This window comes from Somniosus microcephalus, chromosome 16, assembly GCF_052327205.1.
Source record: "Somniosus microcephalus isolate GS21.2 chromosome 16, FLI_Smic_1.0, whole genome shotgun sequence".
Lineage (NCBI taxonomy): Eukaryota > Metazoa > Chordata > Chondrichthyes > Squaliformes > Somniosidae > Somniosus > Somniosus microcephalus.
The window spans coordinates 54,161,203-54,180,672 of NC_141002.1; the positions used below are offsets into that span (position 1 = coordinate 54,161,203).

The 19,470-nt window shown below is 45.5% G+C and overlaps 1 protein-coding gene across 1 annotated transcript in view; it reads left to right on the forward strand.

The window, feature by feature from the left end:
* The first annotated feature begins 1,145 nt into the window (after positions 1-1,145).
* Positions 1,146-19,470, forward strand: part of mtpn (myotrophin) — an 81,034-nt gene continuing 62,709 nt past the window's right edge. The window contains exon 1 of the mRNA XM_086009044.1: positions 1,146-1,337. Coding sequence (XP_085865170.1) covers positions 1,260-1,337 — 78 coding nt within the window. The 5' untranslated portion in view covers positions 1,146-1,259. The remainder of the gene's footprint in view (positions 1,338-19,470) is intronic.

The window sequence follows — 19,470 nt, forward strand, 5'->3', positions numbered from 1 at the left end:
TCCGCTCCCCATTCCCCCCTCCGCTCCCCATTTCCCCCCTCCCCATCCCATTTCCCCCTCCCCTCCCTATCCCATTTCCCCCCTCCCCTCCCTATCCCATTTCCCCCCTCCCCTCCCTATCCCATTTCCCCATCCCTCCCCATTTCCCCTCCCCCATCCCATTTCCCCATCCCTCCCCATTTCCCCTCCCCCATCCCTCCCCATTTCCCCTTCCCACTCTTCCCCCTTCCCTCTACTCTTCCCCTTCACTCTTCCCCCCTCCCCCCACTCCCCTCCCCTCTACTCTTCCCCCCCTCCCCCCACTCTTCCCCCCCTCCCCCCACTCTTCCCCCCCCTTCCCCCCCATTACCCTTCCCCCTCTACTCTTCCCCCCTCCCCCTCTACTCGTCCCCCCTTCCCCCCCTATTCCCCCCCACTCTTCCCCCCTTTCCCTCTTCCCACTCTTCCCCCCTTCCCCACTCTTCCCCCCTTCCCCACTCCCACTCCCACTCCCTTCCCCACTCTTCCCACTTACCCCACTCCCTTCCTCTCATTCTCTGTTGTGAGGTTACCGTTGTGTCCCAGACAGTAAGAACTGGAAATAACAACAGAAAATGCTGGAAAAACTCAGCAGGTCAGGCAACATCCGTGGAGAGAAATTTGAGTTGACGTTTCGGGTCGAAACCCTTTTTCAAAACTGGAAAGGAAATAAAATAGATCGAAGGCAGGGCTGCGATCGAACAAAAGAAGTAAAAGAGACATTAAAAGGTATTCAAAACCAGACGAGATGGTAATAGGCCAGTGGAGACAAAAGACAGCTGAGATTAGGTGTGAAATTGTTGAACCCGATATTGAGTCCGGAAGGCTGCAAAGTGCCTAATCGGAAGATGAGGTGCTGTTCCTCGAGTTTACGTTGAGCTTCCGTGGAACAATGCAAGAGGCCAAGGACAGTGAGGTTCAGTGGGAATGGAGCTGAAACGTCATCTCAAATTTCTCTCCACGGATGTTGCCTGACCTGCTGAGTTTTTCCAGCATTTTCTGCTGTTATTTCGGATTTCCAGCATCTGCAGTATTTTGCTACAGTGAGAACTGGAAGTTATTCCAGTCACTTTCCTGAGAGCAAGTAGTCAGACCGGAAGTAGCGTCACGCCGCCTCTGCTGGTGTTACATTAATATCCTTCCCTGGGTGTGGGTCTGGTTTTCTCCCCCCCTTATAGGCCGTCGCCGTCGCGACCCGTTAGCCGCCGTTCGCACAGAGATACCGCCCGCCGCAACAAAACATGTCGGATTCTAACACGAACATAATCTGGGCCGTCAGGAACGGAGACGTAGAGGAAGTGAAGAATTTGGTGGAACAGGTGCGAGTTTGGGGCGTCGAGCAGGGCTGAGGGCGAAGGCTGAGCGGCCTGCCAGCCTGTGGTGGGAGGCGGCAGAGCTCGGGCGGGAGGACAGGAAATAGCGGTCCCGGCCAGCCCGTGTAAATCGGGCTGAGGGTACGGCGGAGAAGGAAAAATGCCGTCCATTCTCTGTATAAAGACCATCGATAACCGCCCTTTGTATATAACTGGGGTGCTTACTAATGTAATATTCATATATCCTGATGGGTGTGCTATCATCTATAAATTTGTACATTGGTTTAAAATGAGTAGTCTGAGTTCTGTGAGGTTACACGTAATATACTTCATGTAGTCAAGGTAATGGATTAATATAATTTATGTACCCTGAAATTGGTATAGAGCAAGCTTAGATCTTCTTGGGCCACAGAGGTTTGTATCATGTAGTCACAGAGCCATGTATAAAGCTTAAATCTATGTCCCCATTAATTAATTTGGGTAGCGCACACAGTCACTTGAGTATTTAGTCTATTACACACGAACTGAGATAGCAAGGTACCATAACCTGAGGGTGTGGAAGTAAATTTTGAACTGCAGGAATGGTTTGTCAGTCACAGGACTATGGAGAAAGAACAGGGGAGTGGGATTAATTGGATAGTTCTGCCAAAGAGCTGGCACAGGCATGATGGGCCGAATGCCTTCCTTGTGTGCTGCATCATTCTAGGATTTATGTGCTACAATTGAGTTTGTATAATCTGTATACTGTTAGGATATTTTGTATGTGTGTGTGTGTATACATATTACATAATATGGAGAGACACTAATATATATTACACAGATTGGGGGTCTTCACAAATATCCCTGCAATACATTGATCAGTCTATATGACTCGTGGGAAAATTGAAAGATGAATGTAATCTTGATAATGCAAGAAAGCTGAGTTACTGGGCTAGAGTTTCCACTTTGGGGAAAACATGAGTGGAATAATAGTGCCATTTGCACCCACCCAAAGTCAAGTATGCTTACCCCTCTGCAGTTTCTGTCTAATTTTAATAACTGATGCGCTCCTGATTATATCTTATTGGAAGCTCTGCAGACTTGTGTGCCGTTGCAGGATTTTAAGGCCTGCAGCAGTTTAAAGGGGTCAGCACACAAGTAGTTCTGAAGGAATTAGAACGTTTGGTTGTGAGTAATGTCTGCCAGGTCTGCTTGAAGTGTTTTGATCAGAAATTAGACAGCAAAGGCGTGCTCCGTTTGGTTCTGAGTGATGTAGGCCTCAAAAAAAGCAGCACAACAGCAGTGACGAGAGCTTGCCAGGACAGAGTGCTAATGGAACAATGCCATGCATAGCAACTCACTTCGGGAAAAATTTTGATGACTTTACCAAGGCAGGGAAGGTAAGAGGAGTCAGCAGCATCTTTCAAGAATGCACTACACTATTGCAGTCACATGCAGCCATCTCCCCTCACACTCGGAGACCTTGTATTGCTTGCCATCAATAACCAGGAAGCCGCCTGTTATTTACACCCAGTCTTCAGCTGGTAGTCTTTTGCTCACGACCTTGCTTGCATTCGCCCCACTAAAAGCTTCAAATGGTATGTAATTGTTAGTTGCACACACCTGACAACACTTCTGTTACGTTCTGCTTGCTGACACTTGTGTTTTGCTGTATCACAAGGTGCATAAAGAGTATTTGTCACTTTTTCATCTCCTCTCAGACAACAATGCTCTTCAGATCCTGATGGGAGGCCATAGAGGGAGTTATGAGACAGGGAAATAGGAAAGCATATGCCAGCTGCAGGCTTCAATGGAGATGGGTGATATTTCAGAGGTGGAAGTTGGCAATCTTGCTGATGGATGGGTTACAGGGTTTGAAACTCAGTTTCGGATTGAGCAGAATGTGTACTGTTGGGTTGCGCTTAAGCAGGCACCTGGGAAGGGAATGGGATCAGGAGCCCAGAGGATGGAATTTCTGGTGGGTGTGAACATGATGGTTTTTGTTTTGCCATTGTTGAGTGCAACTAATCCAGGCTCATCCATAACTTGGTGTCAGACAGGCAATCCAACAGGAATAGGAGTAGGCCATTCCGCCCCTCGAGCTTGCTCTGCCATTCAGTTAGATCATGCGGATCTGTAACAACTCCATTTACGTGCCTTTGTTTCATATCGCTTGATACTCTAGCTTAACAAAAATCTATCGATCTTGGGCTTAAAATTGTTAAATGACCCAGCATCCACAGCCTTTTGAGGCAGTGAATTCCAGATTTCCACTACTTTCTATGTGTAAAAAAAAAAAAGTGCTTCCTGATTTAGCATTGCCTCTGTTCTGCAAGATGATCCTGGAGTAATAAGATACCTTAATTGCAAAGAGGAAGAAGTAATGGGCCATAATCTGCGGCCCCTACGGGCGCATACAAGGTGCATACGCGCCCGTAAGGGCCACGCAAGTTCTGGGTTTTCGCACGCGCGGAAGCCCGGAACTAGGAATCTGTCAAGAATGTTAATGACAGATCATTCGCTTCTCCGGGAAATGCATATCTGTGGGCAGAGAGTTCTGCCCAGCAAATGCCTGTGAAATTCTTACGCCTGGCGCGGTCATTGTGCAGGCAAAATCCTGTCTTCGCACTGAGGACACCCTCCATCTTATTCTGAGGCACTACCACTGTGCTAAATGGGATAGATTCAGAACAGATCTAGCAGCTCAAAACTGGGCATCCATGAGACGCTGTGGGCCACCAGCAGCAGTGAATTATATTCCACCACAATCTGTAACCTCATGGCCTGGCATATCCCTCACTCTACCATTACCATCAAGCCAGGTGACCAACCCTGGTTCAATAGGGAGTGTAGAAGAGCATGCCAGGAGCAGCACCTAAAAATGAGGTGCCAACCTGGGGAAGCTGCAACACAGTACTACATGCATGCTAATAAGCGGAAGCAGCATGCTATAGATGGGGCTAAGTCATCCCACAATCAACGGATCAGATCAAAGCTCTGCAATCCTGCCACATCAGTCATGAATGGTGGTAGACCATTAAACAACTAACTGGAGGCGGAGGCGCCATGAATATCCCCAGCCTCAATGATGGTGGAGCCCAGCATGTTAGTGCAAAAGACAAAGCAGAATCGTTTGCAACCATCTTCAGCCAGAAGTGCCGAGTGGATTATCCATATCAACCTCCTCCTGAGGTCCCCACCACCACAGAAGCCAGTCTTCAGCCAATTCGATTCACACCACGTGATATTAAGAAACATCTGAGCGCACTGGATACAGCAAAGGCTATGGGCCCGACAACATCCCAGCTGTCGTGCTGAAGACTTGTCCTCCAGAACTAGCCGCGCCTCAGCTACAACACTGGCATCTATCTGACAATGTGGAAAACTGCCCAGGTATGTCCTGTCCACAAAAAGCAGGACAAATCCTATCTGGCCAATTACAGCCCCATCAGTCTACTCTCAATCATCAGCAAAATGATGGAAGGTGTCGTCGACAGTGCTATCAAGCAGCACTTACTCACCAATAACCTGCTCACTGATGCACAGTTTGGGTTCCGGCAGGACCACTCTGCTCCAGACCTCATTACAGCCTTGGTCCAAACATGGAGAAAAGAGCTGAATTCCAGAGGTGAGGTGAGAGTGACTGCCCTTGACATCAAGGCAGCATTTGACCGAGTGTGGCATCAAGGAGCCGTAGTAAAACTGAAGGCAATGGGAATTGGGGGAAGACTCTCCACTGGCTTGAGTCATACCTAGCACAAAGGAAGATGATCTTGGTGGTTGGAGGTCAATCATCTCAGCCCCAGGGCATCGCTGCAGGAGTTCCTCAGGGCAGTGTCCTAGGCCCAACCATCTTCAGCTGCTTCATCAATGACCTCCCCTCCTTCATAAGGTCAGAAGTGGGGATGTTTGCTGATGACTGCAGAGTGTTCAGTGCCATTCGCAACTCCTCAGATAATGAAGCAGTCCATGCCTGCATGCAGCAAGACCTGGACAACATTCAGCTTGGGCTGATAAGTGGCAGGTAACATTCACGCCACACAAGTGCCAGGCAATGACTATCTCCAACAAGCGAGAGTCTAACCACCGCCCCATGACATTCAACAGTATTACCATCGTCTAACCCGCCACCATCATCCTGGGTGTCACCATTGACCAGAAACTTGACTGGATCAGCCACATAAATACTGTGGCAACAAGGGCAGGTCAGAGGCTAGGTATTCTGCGGCGAGTATCTCACCTCTTGACTCGAAAGCCTTTCCAGCATCTAAAAGACACAAGTAAGGTGTGTGATGGGATATTCTCCACTTGCCTGGATGAGTGCAGCTCCAACAACACTCAAGAAGCTTGAGACCATCCAGGACAAAGCAGCCCGCTTGATTGGCACCCCATCCACCACCTTAAACATTCACTCCCTCCGGCACAGGCATACCGTGACTGCAGTGTGTACCATCTAAAAGATGCACTGCAGCAACTCGCCAAGGCTTCTTCGGCAGCACTTCCCAAACCTACGACCTCTCCACTTAGAAGGACAAGGGCAGCAGGCGCGTGGGAACACCACCACATCAAAGTTCCCCTTGAAGTCACACACCATCCTGACTTGGAAGCATATCGCTGTTCCTTCATCGTTGCTGGGTCAAAATCCTGGAACTCCCTAACAGCACTGTCGGAGTACCTTCACCACACGGATTGCAGCGGTTCAAGAAGGCAGCTCACCACCACCTCCTCGAGGGCGACTAGGGATGGGTAATAAATGCTGGCCTTGCCAGTGACGCCCACATCCCATGAAGAAATAAAAAAAAGAGTTTAAAGAATTATTTTTAAAAATTTCAATCATTTATGCATTAAAACACCTGTAAAATAAGGTAAGTTTATTTTTAGCCCCTTTAAAACATTTAACTTTATTTTTCAATATTTAATTAAATGGCATTTTGATTAATTTTAAATATGTAATTTTTATTTATTTGATGTGTAGTTGTATTTTTTGGGGTATTCCCATTCATGCTTACAGGGTTTCTGTACGTATGGAATCCCCCTAAGCATGAATTTGGAATTCCTTTCTTTTATTGGTTGGGCCGGCCCACGTGATCCCAGAGGTGTTTGCGACCTGCGTGTGCCCCGGGATACATGGACCTCTACCCGCGGGTACCCAGAGAGGCCCATGACCACGAGTCTCCGGACCTCCTGGACCACCAGGTATGCGGGCATTTTATTTGCGGATTGGAGGCATTTCCCTGCAGGAAACCTCTGACTGCAAATTCAGGGCTAGTATCTTTTCAATAGTTGTGCCAGAAATGGTGGCCAATTGGGTTAGGGCCCTCGTATATAATCAAGAAACGGGGTGTTTGGGTTTGTTTTACATATTTGCAAGTTGATGCATAGCAAATGTAATCTTTATAATATACGCAACATGCACGAGAGATCTTGTTCTTTTTATTAGGGTAATGCAGGCGGACACCTTGGCTCATTGGTAGTACTGAGAGGATGGTATTGCACGTGCCAGTATTCTAGTGGTAGCAGTTTAAGAAAGTGGCGGGTTTTGAGACAAGTTTTAGAAATTGTTAGGAATAAAAAAGCAAGTCAGATGGGATTAATTTTATACAATAGCTAATAGATTTGTCGAATAATTTGCTGGGGAGAGCACTGCAGTAAGCAATGTAAATGTGTTGAAATGGCAATTACATCCCCTAAGAGTTTAAATATGGTAAAAAGGTCAAATTGAGAAATCTCCGAAAAGCCCAGCTTAATTGGCCTGATGGTTCCTGTTACTTTAAGCTCTTCAAATGTAGATCTAGTACTTGTGGTAGCATTTTGATTCAGTGATTACTTCAAGTGACCATTACCGAGGTGTTAACACAGTTATATTTTGTACTTTGGGTTATTTATTACCCTGTTTATTTGCTTGAACAGGAAAAGGTTTTGCTTTTTAAAAAAAAAATCTTTTGAGTAGGCGCAAGAGGTTGTATGGGGGAATGGTTAGAGATGAGAATAACTGAAGCGAACAAAGGCAGTTGCAGTGATTATTTCTTGCCCTAATTAATAAACAATACGATAGAAATTGGACCTAGTTGCATTCATCTTATGGGTGCAAAGAGGCCTAATTTCTGGGACCAACATCCTGTGCCCCAAGGACACCTGAAAAACATCCAACCTGATAGTGGGCCATTTTTCAGTTGTCCCTGGAGGCTGCTTAAAATGGGCGGTAGGCTCCTTGGATGTGTAAATGAGGGATCTAATGTCTGTTTTAGCCCCAGCCCCTCCCCCCCGTGTTGAAATTGGTCTGAGATGTGCGGGCCAGGTGTGTTCTGCTCTGGATTCTTCAGCCACCAATGAAAGGATTTTTAAAACGTTACCGCGGAGCCAGGAGGAACAGGAGTGCTCCTCCTTGCGGCTCCACAGCACCCGAGGGCCTCTGCCTACCCACAATCGCCCCCTCCCATTCTCCTCCTTCCGCCCCCCGAAGACTTAACTGCCGGCATGGCAGGCAACCTGAAATTCACTTCAGTCGGGCAAGCTTCCTATGAAGGCGCAATTATTTAGATGAGGATCAGTTTCTTGTGATCCTCTAGCCTTCGTCTTCGAAAACTGGGATCATTCACCACGCCCATTTGGTGCCTAAATGGATTTCTAGGCCAATGACTAGATATATGTAGTATAATTGATGATGTCCAGGCGGAGAGTAATACATTATTTGCATGGTGTGACAGCAGTTTCTGTGTTGAGTATTGGATCCATACAGATTTCATTTGAATTTCTGCACTGAAAATGATCTTTCATTTTCTTGTTGCTGTTAGTCTGCATTGCAGATTGTTGTAGGTGATTCTCGGCACATATATCTGTGCTTGGGTGAAGGAGAGGAAATGGTTGACTGTAACTGAAGCTCCCTTTAGCCTTAATATACAAAGCAGTTGGTCTTTGGATTATAAAACATTCCAAACTATTCCCCAAATAAGAGGTCAGATTGAAAGTTACTAATTATTCCAATGCAGAAGTGGAAGTGGCTTTGATACTGTTACTTGGGTGAGGGGTGAAGAATTAGAATACCAGTACAGCATGACTATATATTTTCTCTGCTGCGTGACGGCGTTTCTTCGTTGGCCTGTGGTCTATCGGAGTATTCTTATACATTGCATATATGTCAGTACATCTTTCTTTTAGACTTTTATTCAGCACAAATATATCTTAAAAGATTTTGAAAAGAAGCAGAATGTAAGAGACATATTTAAAAGGCTAACCCTGCTGCCCTTTCATGCTTTTTGTTCAGAAAACATCTAACGGTTACTACTGTTCTCCAATCTTTTTGCATGCTGCTTTCTTAATTTCTAATTCTTTCCACATCGCTTGTCATCTCAAAATTCAAGATTTGAAACAATGTATCAGTGAATGGTGGGGAATGAAATTCAGCATGGACATGGACAAATGCAAAGTGCTGCATGTAAGTAAATAGGAGTTTCGTGCATTGAGTGGAATACAGGAAACTTTGTGATATCCGGGACCGAGCTGTTGCCGTCCCATCAAAACTGCCGGACAAACCAGCGCTAATGTTAAAACATGCGGAGCTTTTGAGTTCCGTATCTAGCAACAAACCCTGTTGCTCAGCAACTGCTTCTAAACAGTCGGCCGTAGCTTGCAAGCGTCTCTGTAGCTAAGCAACAGCTTTAGCTAGACCTTGTAGAGCCTGACTGGTGGGAAAAAAAAAGCAATGAAAAGAAAAAAGACTTAGTGAACCGACTCCTGAATTTTGCCGGTGGATTGAGCATTCCGGACAGTTAACCTCCAGATAAACCAAAGTTTCCTGTAGTTTATCAGGGGAATAGTTAGATGACTTGGTACTTGCCCATGTCCAAACAGTTAAGCTGGCAATAAAAGCAATCAGAATATTATGCTAGACTGCCAAATTAGCTGAGTTCAATTCTGCAGAGATCATGTTGTTTTGATCAGACTGTACCTGGAGTATGGCATACAGCTGTGGCTGCTGCAACATCAGGGACCATCCAAGCCCTAAAGGTATTGCAGAGGAAAGAAACTATTTGATTCCTTTTGTTAGAAAGATAATGTATGAAGAACAAGATGATAGGTTTCCAGAAGACGCGTTGAAAGTATAACTTAATGGCATACAGAAATTGCAGAACAATACTTTGATATGCCCCAGCAGTAGTTCAGAATTGAGGGTAATGTTTAGGACAGATGCCAGAATTGACAACTGGAACAGCTTACCAGGAAGGTTGGTTGAAGCCAGGGCACTGGCTTTATTATTTCAACAGCAGCTAGGTGCAGTAATGGTCTGATTGTCGGGTTGGTATTCTGGAGACGAGGTAAAATGGACTGAACCTGTCTTGTAACCTGCCCCCTGATGCCAGCTGCTTTGAAACTATGTTAGGTGGTGGTGTGTGCTACTGTGTATTGTGCTGTTCAGGGAATTGTATTTACTAATCTGAATCATTCAAACTTCACTGGCTTCATGTCCAGGCTTGTGACCAACCATCCAGGCTTGTTGCTTTTTGTTGACTGATAGTAAAATATCAAGATTTAAAACAGCTGATCTGTGGTCATATGCATGGTATGGCATTGCAGGATCTTCCACGCCTCTCCTTCCCTGGGACCTGTCTGTACAACAGTTAGTTCGTTTTTCATTATGCTGGATTTCCCAATTAGAATCATTGAAACTTCACTGGAGCCTGTAACCAGTCAGAGTGGTACACTGTTGCATGCTTAACTTTTTTGCCTTTCCCAGTCTAGCTTAACACTGTTCATCCAGTCCTGTGTAATAGCAGTGCCATGATGGCTGCTGAAGATTCAGGTATAGTAAGGATGCAAGTGCCCTAGTATTCAGTCTAATCATTTACCTGCATTTTTGTTCCTCTTCTCATTCATTGCCTGTGCTTCAAATTGTTTATCAGCACTTTTGTTTTCTTCCTGCCCATTCATTGCCTGCACTGCCACAGAATTTGAAAAGGCTGAAAGGTTTACGATGGTAATGGAGTCTTATTTTTTGTACTGTATTGAATTCTCCACTGGGGATAGTGCCTAATCTTGTGATCACATCCCTAGTACAGCTGTTTAACAGCTGAACAGGCTCCTTGAAACACCTCCGCCACACCACAAAACAATGAGTTAATATCCCACTGGGACATAAATTGTTCTTTTGCATGATTAGAATTAATCATGGTTGCAGTAGAACGCCACTGCCTAGGGCTTGTTTTTAAATATTGTATTTCTCCCCACAGTTCCACAATACAACTTCTCCCTCACCAACCAAGATATTTAGCTACTACAGCTGACCCTGCCCAGCAAGGAACTCTCCTAATCCTCGGGTCCCTATTGCCACCCACCAGGAGCTGAACGAGAATGGTGACATTCAAGAGCTAAAAAGCTCATGAGTATGGTAGCATAGTGGTTACTGGACCAGTAATCCAGAGGCCTGGCTGGATTACATGAGTTCAAATCCCACCACGGCAGCTGAGGAATTTAAATTCAGTCAATTAAATAAATCTGGAATTTAAAAAAAGCTAGTATCAGTATGATGACCATGAAACTACCAGATTATCGTAATGTCCTTTAGGGAAGGAAATCTGCCATCCTCACCTGGCCTAAATGTGACTCCAGACCCACAGCAATGTGGTTGACTCTTAGCTGCTCACCACCACCTTGAGGGCAATTAGGGATGGGCAATAAATGCTGACCTTGCCAGTGATGCCCACATCCCATGAACGAATAAAAAAAGAAGGTATAAAGCAACAGTCACGAAACCAGAGTGGTAGCCTCACAGAGGAGCAAAGGGACAACGGGCTTGCAACAGCACAGTGTAGTCACTGAACCGCTAACACATGTTTCTGTGACTGTTGCTAGTGCATCCGAGCTTTTTTTTAATCTCGTGGGTGGCAAGATGTATTTTGGGGTCAGTATTGATTCTAGTGGATAAAAACTTCGGTTCATGATGCTGATCGGATATCTTGTATTGTGGAACTGTGCAGAGAAATACAACTGGATATTTAAAAACAAGCTCTTGACAGTGGAACTCTAGAACAAGGCTTTATAATAATGAACAGCAGTCTTGGTCTCATTGGGATACGAAGCCACTGTTCTGTCAATGACTGGTTTAAAGGGGCCTGCATAGTGGTATTGGGAATGTTATTGCAAGATTAGGCACTGTTATTTAACAGGTATAGTGGAGAATTCAATAGACTGTTTTGAGCTCACTTGTATTTTTTATTCTCCTCTGAATTTGGGAGGGTAAAATAATGACCAAGACTAGCAGTTATTCTAATCCTGTGTAACCATAAACTCTAACCCTAGCATAGCACACAGTAATAAACATAAGTTTTGAATGTGACTCGTCTAAATAGTACTGATGCGTGGCTTTGACTACAATCTGTGACTGTAGGCCTCTACATTCTTGTCCATGTCTGTTTTCTTTTCCTTACCTTCCTATCTGAGTGCTCTTATCAACATCCTTGCTTTTCCTCATCCCCTAACTAATGACTACATTTGGCTGTAAAGTGTTACCTCTGCACCCATGGTTTCATGAGCCAGTTGGGGTCCAGCTAAACCATATTCCACCTAATCAGCATTTTACTGAATGCACGATGACCTGTTCCTCTTTCGTCAGTTTAATGCATTTGATGTAATTCTCATTACAGAGAAATCGACTCTAGTGGAAGTTAATGTTCTCGGCACTTTCTGTTCAGCCTATACACACACATTACTTTTGAATGTATGAGATGATGACCCCTGCTGTTCTAGAATATTGGCCTTGCTGTTCATGTTGCAGATGATTAGAGATAAACTGGCTTGTTTTGTATCTCTTAAAATACATGATTCCTGAAACAGTCTGTTTCCATTTCTCTAAACACATTGCAGTTCTGTTCTGTTTCTCATGTAGTGCTGTCTGCATTGCTAAAGCAGCCCTCTCTACCCTGGGGCAGGAGAAGTCTGCATTGCTAAAGCTACCTGACCCCATGGTAGGGTGAAGGGTGGAATACCTGAATCCATTCGTTTGAGCTTGTTTCCCCAAGCATGGGTTTGCTGCATTGTTGTCAAGAACGGTTTGAATTCAGCTGTTCCCACTCGCCACTTTAGGTATGCGTTCATCAAGCAGCACTGCCCCAGGTGGCACACTCCTAGACTTTTAACAATATTCCTCTGTACCTGAATTGTAAAAGGTGTACAGATACAGCAGAGTTCCTTTGATCTTGTGTCTATCACTTGGACAGCAATGGCCAGGAGTCAACGGCACAACATGCTCTCTCCACTGTAAATATGTAAAATTACAAGTTAGCAATGCAGCTAGCAGAAAGTGGAAGTGGTTTAGCTTTGGGCTCCTGGAGGAGGGCGATTAGGTTTTAAATTCCATAGGTAACTTTTTTTGCCCATCCTTGAAAAGGTGGTGGTAGGCCTTCTTGAACCACTTCTTCTCCTACTTCTGCAGCAGTTTCTGTACAACTACTACTTTCGTATGATGGGAATAGTTTATAACAGGATGTCGAGTTTGGCTATCCATTTGATGGCCTCCTGAGATGCCGAGTGGAGAAATGAGGTGCCTCCTGCAACAGATCTTAGTGGGCAGGTTGATGTGATGTGTTCCATGGACTGGGACTCATGGCCACAGTCGCACTTCGGATCATCCCTCATCTTCCACTAGTGGAGCAGGCGGCCGCTTCGTCCACGCCCTGTGCGGATTGGGCGGAGCGCTGTCCACTGTCTTCGAGGGAGGTCGAAGACCGGGGCCTCTGCTGTTGGGTCAGTGATGAGGTGTCGGCTCTTATGTTGCATGTGTCCCCCGATTCCATCTATCTGGATAGTGGGTTGATACCAGTTGCATGAATGTAGGCTACTGTTTCCCAGAATGGCTGTCATGATTTTAAGCGCTTTTGTGGTGAGTTTATCAAGTCTTCGCGAATGGGAAGGTCGATGTTTCTCATGATTTTTTCCATTTCACGGTGATGTCGTGACAACTTGCAGGCGGAGCAATGTGGGACATTGTAAAATGTTTGTACAACTGAGTGGCTGAGTAGGACTATTCAGAGGGCAGTTAAAAATCAACCACACTGGTGTAGGACTGGGGTCCCATATAGGCCAGACAGGGTAAGGACCGCAGGTTTCCTTCCCCAAAGGACATAATGAAGCAGTTCAGGTTTCACGACAAACCGACAGCTTCGTGGTTACATTTACTAGTATCAGCTTTCTTTAATAACTGAATTCAAATTCTCAAACTGCCATGGTGGGATTGGAACTCTTGTTCTCTGGATTATTCATCCAGTCCATTGGATTACTAGTCCAGTAACGTAAACACCATACCTGGTATAATATCTATTCTGTTGTGTATGTGGTTCTGTTGTGTATGTGGATATTCTCAGGTCATTATGAAATAATAGCAAAACTTACAATAGCTGTGAAACACGGATGTGATGGAGTATGACTTTCCTTTAATGACATTGAAGATTAGCCTTGATATTCAAACTGGAATTTAATTTTGTGTTCTGAACTCATTATTGAGTACCAATAATGGAGGCACCATACTGAAAGATAAGAGTGCTGTGTGGTTACCTCAATCTCCTTGACTAAGTGCTTTTTGAGGGAGATCCTGCATTAATGACCATAGAGCACATATACCAGAAACGCTGTCTACGGAGGTCACGGTCCATCATCAAAGACCCTACCCACCCCAGCCACAGTCTGTTCGCCCTCCTGCCATCTGGGAGACGCTACAGATGCATTCGCACCCGTACGACCAGATTTAGGAACAGCTTCTTTCCCAGGGCTGTCATCCTACTGAACTGCACAAATAAACCCTAAAGCCTGCACATCTGCCAATGCACTTTATTATGGTTATATTTATGTTAATATACTACAAGCCAAATGTATGTTGAATGTTTAAATGTCTTAATCCAAATGTACACTCTCGGGAGCCGCAAGCCTACATTTCGTTGTACTGCACTTGTGCACTACAATGACAACAAAAGTTGATTTGATTTGATAAGGGAACTAGATGTAATATCTCCAAGTTTGCAGACGACACAAAGCTGGGTGGGCGTGTGTGCTGCGAGGAGGATACCGAGAAACTCCAGGATGATTTGGACAGGTTGGGTGATTAGGCAGAAGCGTGGCAGATGCAATATAACGTGGATAAATGCGAGGTTATCCACTTTGGTGTCAAAAACAGGAAGGCAGACTATTATCTGAATGGCCATAGATTGGGAGAAGGGGAAGTGCAACGAGACCTGGGTGTCCTTGTGCACCAGTCGCTGAAAGTAAGCATGCAGGTGCAGCAGGCGGTGAAGAAGGCAAATGGTATGTTGGCCTTCATAGCGAAAGGGTTTGAGTACAAGAACAAGGATGTCCTGCTGCAGTTGTACAGGGCCTTGGTGAGACCACACCTTGAGTACTGTGTGCAGTTTTGGTCGTCTTATCTGAGGAAGGACATTCTTGCCATGGAGGGAGTGCAGCGAAGATTCACAAGGCTGATACCTGGGATGGCAGGAATGACGTATGAGGAGAGATTGGGTCGATTGGGCTTAAACTCACTGGAGTTTAGAAGAATGAGAGGGGATCTCATCGAAACTTATAAAATTCTGACAGGTCTGGACAAACTAGATGCAGGTAGAACGTTCCCGATGGTCGGAGAGTCCAGAACCAGGGGTCAAAGTCTAAGGATAAGGGGTAAGCCATTTAGGACAGAGATGAGGAAGAATTTCTTCACCCAGAGAGTGGTGAACCTGTGGAATTCTCTACCACAGAAGGCGGTTGAGGCCAAGTCTTTAAATATATTCAAGACGGAGTTAGATATATTTCTTCGAACTAAAGGTATCAAGGGATATGGGGAGAAGGCAGGTACGGGGTACTGAGTTTGGATGATCAGCCATGATCTCATCGAATGGCGGCGCAGGCTCGAGGGGCCGAATGGCCTACTCCTGCTCCTATCTTCTATGTTTCTATTTCTTGTACAAATGATTATAAACAAGAACAGTAGTGTTTGTCAGGGACTATGTTGATCTTGTGTCTGTGTAGTCATCTTCTTTTAAAATACCAAGTGTGACCTTTTTCATTCATATATATCTATTTCTATCTACAGACCCAGCAGCTGGTTATCGATAAAAGGGGCACCATACTCTTTTTTTTAATTTTTTATAATAAGGACATGGTGAAGGCATTCCGACCTGATGGCTTTCTAGGCCAACACCTGAAAGTTCTGAGGTTTGTTGGTCTTCCTCAGTAGCCTGCACGCCAGGGCGTACTTCTCATCAAGGATTTATTATGGAGGGGTGGGGAGCATTCATAAAAGTAGAGTGAAGTCTCCAGGGGCTGTGCATTGTTCAGGAGCTAATCTGTTAATTTTTAGAACCTGTTACATTCCCCAGTCCAAACAGTTATGCTGTGGTGGCCTTGCACTTTTGCCACTGTACCATTAGTCAGCATTAGTGTATGGTGTTGAATGGCAATGCTGATATCGTAGCAGACTGATGGAATGGTTTAGATGATGTAGCAGTTTACGCTGTGGGGGGAGCCTTTCTAGAAAGAAGAGCCTTGTTATTGTCAGACGGACAGCTGTTGTTCCATTTTTAATGCTTTTTAAAATTCTATTGTAACTACTTTTTTGTACAGTTCATTAAAAGGATCAACCTTTTTCCTTGCTAATTTTAAGTTGTATAAGGCCAGAGCTAAGTCAGATGTCATGCGGTGGATCTTTTCCCAGAGAAAAGTAGGCCTTTGGAACAGGCTTCTGGCTTGTGCAGTGGATGCTGATTTGCTGAATTTCTTAAGCCAAGAGCTGGACCTGTTTCTAGCTGCTTTTTAAAAAATTCATTCATGGGATGTGGGCGTCGCTGGCAAGGCTACCATTTATTGCCCTTCAGAAGGTGGTGGCGAGATGCCTATTTGAATCGCTGCAGTCTGTGTGGTGAAGGTACTTCCACAGTGCTGTTAGGTAGGGAGTTCCAGGATTTTGACCCAGCGACAATGAAGGAACAGCAATATATTTCCAAGTCAGGATGGTGTGTAACTTTGAGAGGAACTTGGAGGTGGTGGTGTCCCCATGTGCCTGCTGCCCTTGTCCTTCTAGATGGTAGAGATCGTAGGTTTGGGAGGTACTGTCGAAGAAGCCTTGGCGAGTTGCTGCAGTGCATCTTGTAGATGGTACACACTGCAGCCACGGTACACCAGCGGTGGAGGGAGTGAATGTTTAAGGTGGTGGATGGGGTGCTAATCAAGTGGGCTGCTTTATCCTTGATGGTGTCGAGCTTCTTAAGTGTTGTTGGAGCTGCACTCATCCAGGCAAATGGACCTGTGAAGATTATTCCATCACACTTCTGACTTGTGTCTTGTAGCTGGTGGAAAGGCTTTGGGGAGATAGGAGGGGAGTCACTCGCCGCAGAATATCCAGCCTCTGGCCTGTTCTTGTAGCCACAGTATTTATGTGGCTGGTCTAGTTGAGTTTCTGGTCAATGGTGACCCCCCAGGATGTTGATGGTGGGGGATCCAATGATGGTAATGCCATTGAATGTCAAAGGGAGGTGGTTAGACTTTCTCTTGTTGGAGATGGTCATTGCCTGGCAATTGTATGGTGCAAATGTTACTTGTCACTTATCAGCCCAAGCCTGAATGTTGTCCAGGTCTTGCTGTATGCGGGCATGGACTGCTTCATTATCTGAGGAGTTGAGAATGGAACTGAACACACTGCAATCATCAGTGAACATCCCCATTTCTGACAGAATGATGGAGGGAAGGTCACTGAAGTAGCTGAAGATGGTTGATCCTGAAGAACTCCTGCAGCGATGTCATGGGGCTGAGATGATTGATCTCCAATGACCACAGCCATCTTCCTTGTGCTATGAATCCAGTCAGTGGAGAGTTTTCCCATTGACTTCAGTTTTACTAGGGCTCCTTGATGCCACACTCTGTCAAATGCTGCCTTGATGTCAAGGGCAGTCACTCACCTCACCTCTGGAATTCAGCTCTTTTCTCCATGTTTGGATCAAGGCTGTAATGAGGTCTGGAGCCATGTGGTTCTGACTGGACCTAAACTGAGCAATGGTGAGCAGGTTATTGGTGAGTAAGTGCCGCTTGATAGCACTGTTGATGACACCTTCCATCAGTTTGCTGATGATTGAGAGTAGACTGATGGGGTGGTAATTGGCCGGATTGGATTTGTCCTGCTTTTTATGGACAGGACATACCTGGGCAGTTTTCCACATTGTCGGGTAGATGCCAGTGTTGTAGTTGTACTGGAACAGCTTGGCTAGAGGCACGGCTAGTTCTGGAGCACAAGTCTTTAGCACTGCAGCTCGGATGTTGTACAGGCCTATAGCCTTTGCTGTATCCAGTGTGCTCAGCCGTTTCTTGATATCACGTGGAGTGAATTGAATTGGCTGAAGACTGGCTTCTGTGAGGGTGGGGACCTCGGGAGGCAGCGGAGATGGATCATCCACTCGACACTTCTGGCTGAAGATGGTTGCAAACACTTCAGCCTTGACTTTTGCTCTCACGTGCTGGGCTCTGTCATCATTGAGGATACATAGATACATAGAAGATAGGAGCAGGAGTAGGCCATTCGGCCCTTCGTGCCTGCTCCGCCATTCGATGAGATCATGGCTGATCCTTTAATTCAGTATCCCGTCCCCGCCTTCTCTCCGTAACCCTTAACCCCTTTTGCCCGTAGAAATATATCTAATTCCCTCTTAAATATATTTAATGAGCTGGCGTACACTGCCCTCTGTGGCAATGAGTTCCACAGGTTCACCACTCTCTGAGTGAAGAAATTCCCCCTCATCTCTGTCCTAAATGGTTTAGCCCTTATCCTTAAATTATGTCCTCTAGTTCTGTTCTCACCCGCCAAGGGAAACATTCCTTCTGCATCCAGTCTGTCTAGACCTGTCAGAATTTTATACACTTCTATGAGGTCCCCTCTCAATCTTCTAAACTCCAGTGTGTACATCCCTAAACTACATAGTCTCTCCTCATAGGTCATTCCCCGCCATTCCTGGTATCAGCCTGGTGAATCGCCGCTGCACCCCCTCCATGGCAAGAACATCCTTCCTCAGATGAGGCGACCAAAACTGTACACAGTACTCGAGGTGTGGTCTCACCAGTGCCCTGGGGTGTTCATGGCGTCCCCTCCTCCCGTTAGTTCAGTTGTCCACCACGATTCATGACTGGATGTGGCAGGTCTGTAGAGCTTTGATCTGATCCGTTGGTTGTGTGATCACTAGGGTTGCAAAATTCTGGGAATTTTTAAAAGAGGAAACTTTCCTTGGGAATTTTGAGTTTTTTTGCACTGATGGTTTTTGTCTCTGACCCTTATATTATCTTTGTCGTCAAAATAGACATACTGTTCCATACAAATAAAAACAGGCTTTCAAAACTTTATTTAGGTTATAATTTTGAACTTTATTGAACCCCCAACAAAAAAGACCCATCTAAAATAAAATAAAAAGAGCGTCAGCTTATTTAGCCTGTAATTTGTCCTTATTTTGTCCCTATGAGTCTTCTGAGTCTTCTACTCCTCATTGCTCCTCCTGATTCTCTGACTCTGGCTCTGACGTGTCCATTTCCTCCTCTGTGTCAGTGTCTAGCTGTGTGGTGGACACTTCTGTATCTGGCTCAATAAGTTGTAGGTTCGCCCGGATAGCCACCAGTTTCTCCACTCTCTTGTTAGTCAGCCTGTTGCGCACCTTTGTATGCGTATTCCCAAAAAGTGACCAGTTTCGTTCAGAGGCCGCTGATGAAGGTGGGATTTGGAGTATCACCGATGCAATAGGTGACAGGGCCTCAGATGCACAAAGTCCCTTCCACCAGGTATGTGCACTGATATGCTTGCATGATTCCCATATCCCATCCCCATTCCAAAGACCTTGCTTGGTAGAGAACTTTGCCAGACTTCCCAGAACTTTGCCCACATCCAGATTGAGGTGGCGTGAGAGGGTAGAAATCACACTAAGCGCTGTTGATCTGTTCTCCAGAAAGTATTGGTCTCCCAACATGCTTTGGGTCCAGCATGTATGCTGCAGCATGAATCGGCTTGACACAAAATTCTTGACGTGTCTGTATGAATTGAACAATTGCCTTCTCCTCTGCTTTGAGCAGCAGGGATGTGGGTAGGGCAATGCTGATTTGTTCTTTTAAATCAGTAAAAAGTCTGAGAACATCTGACAAGACAGCGTCATCT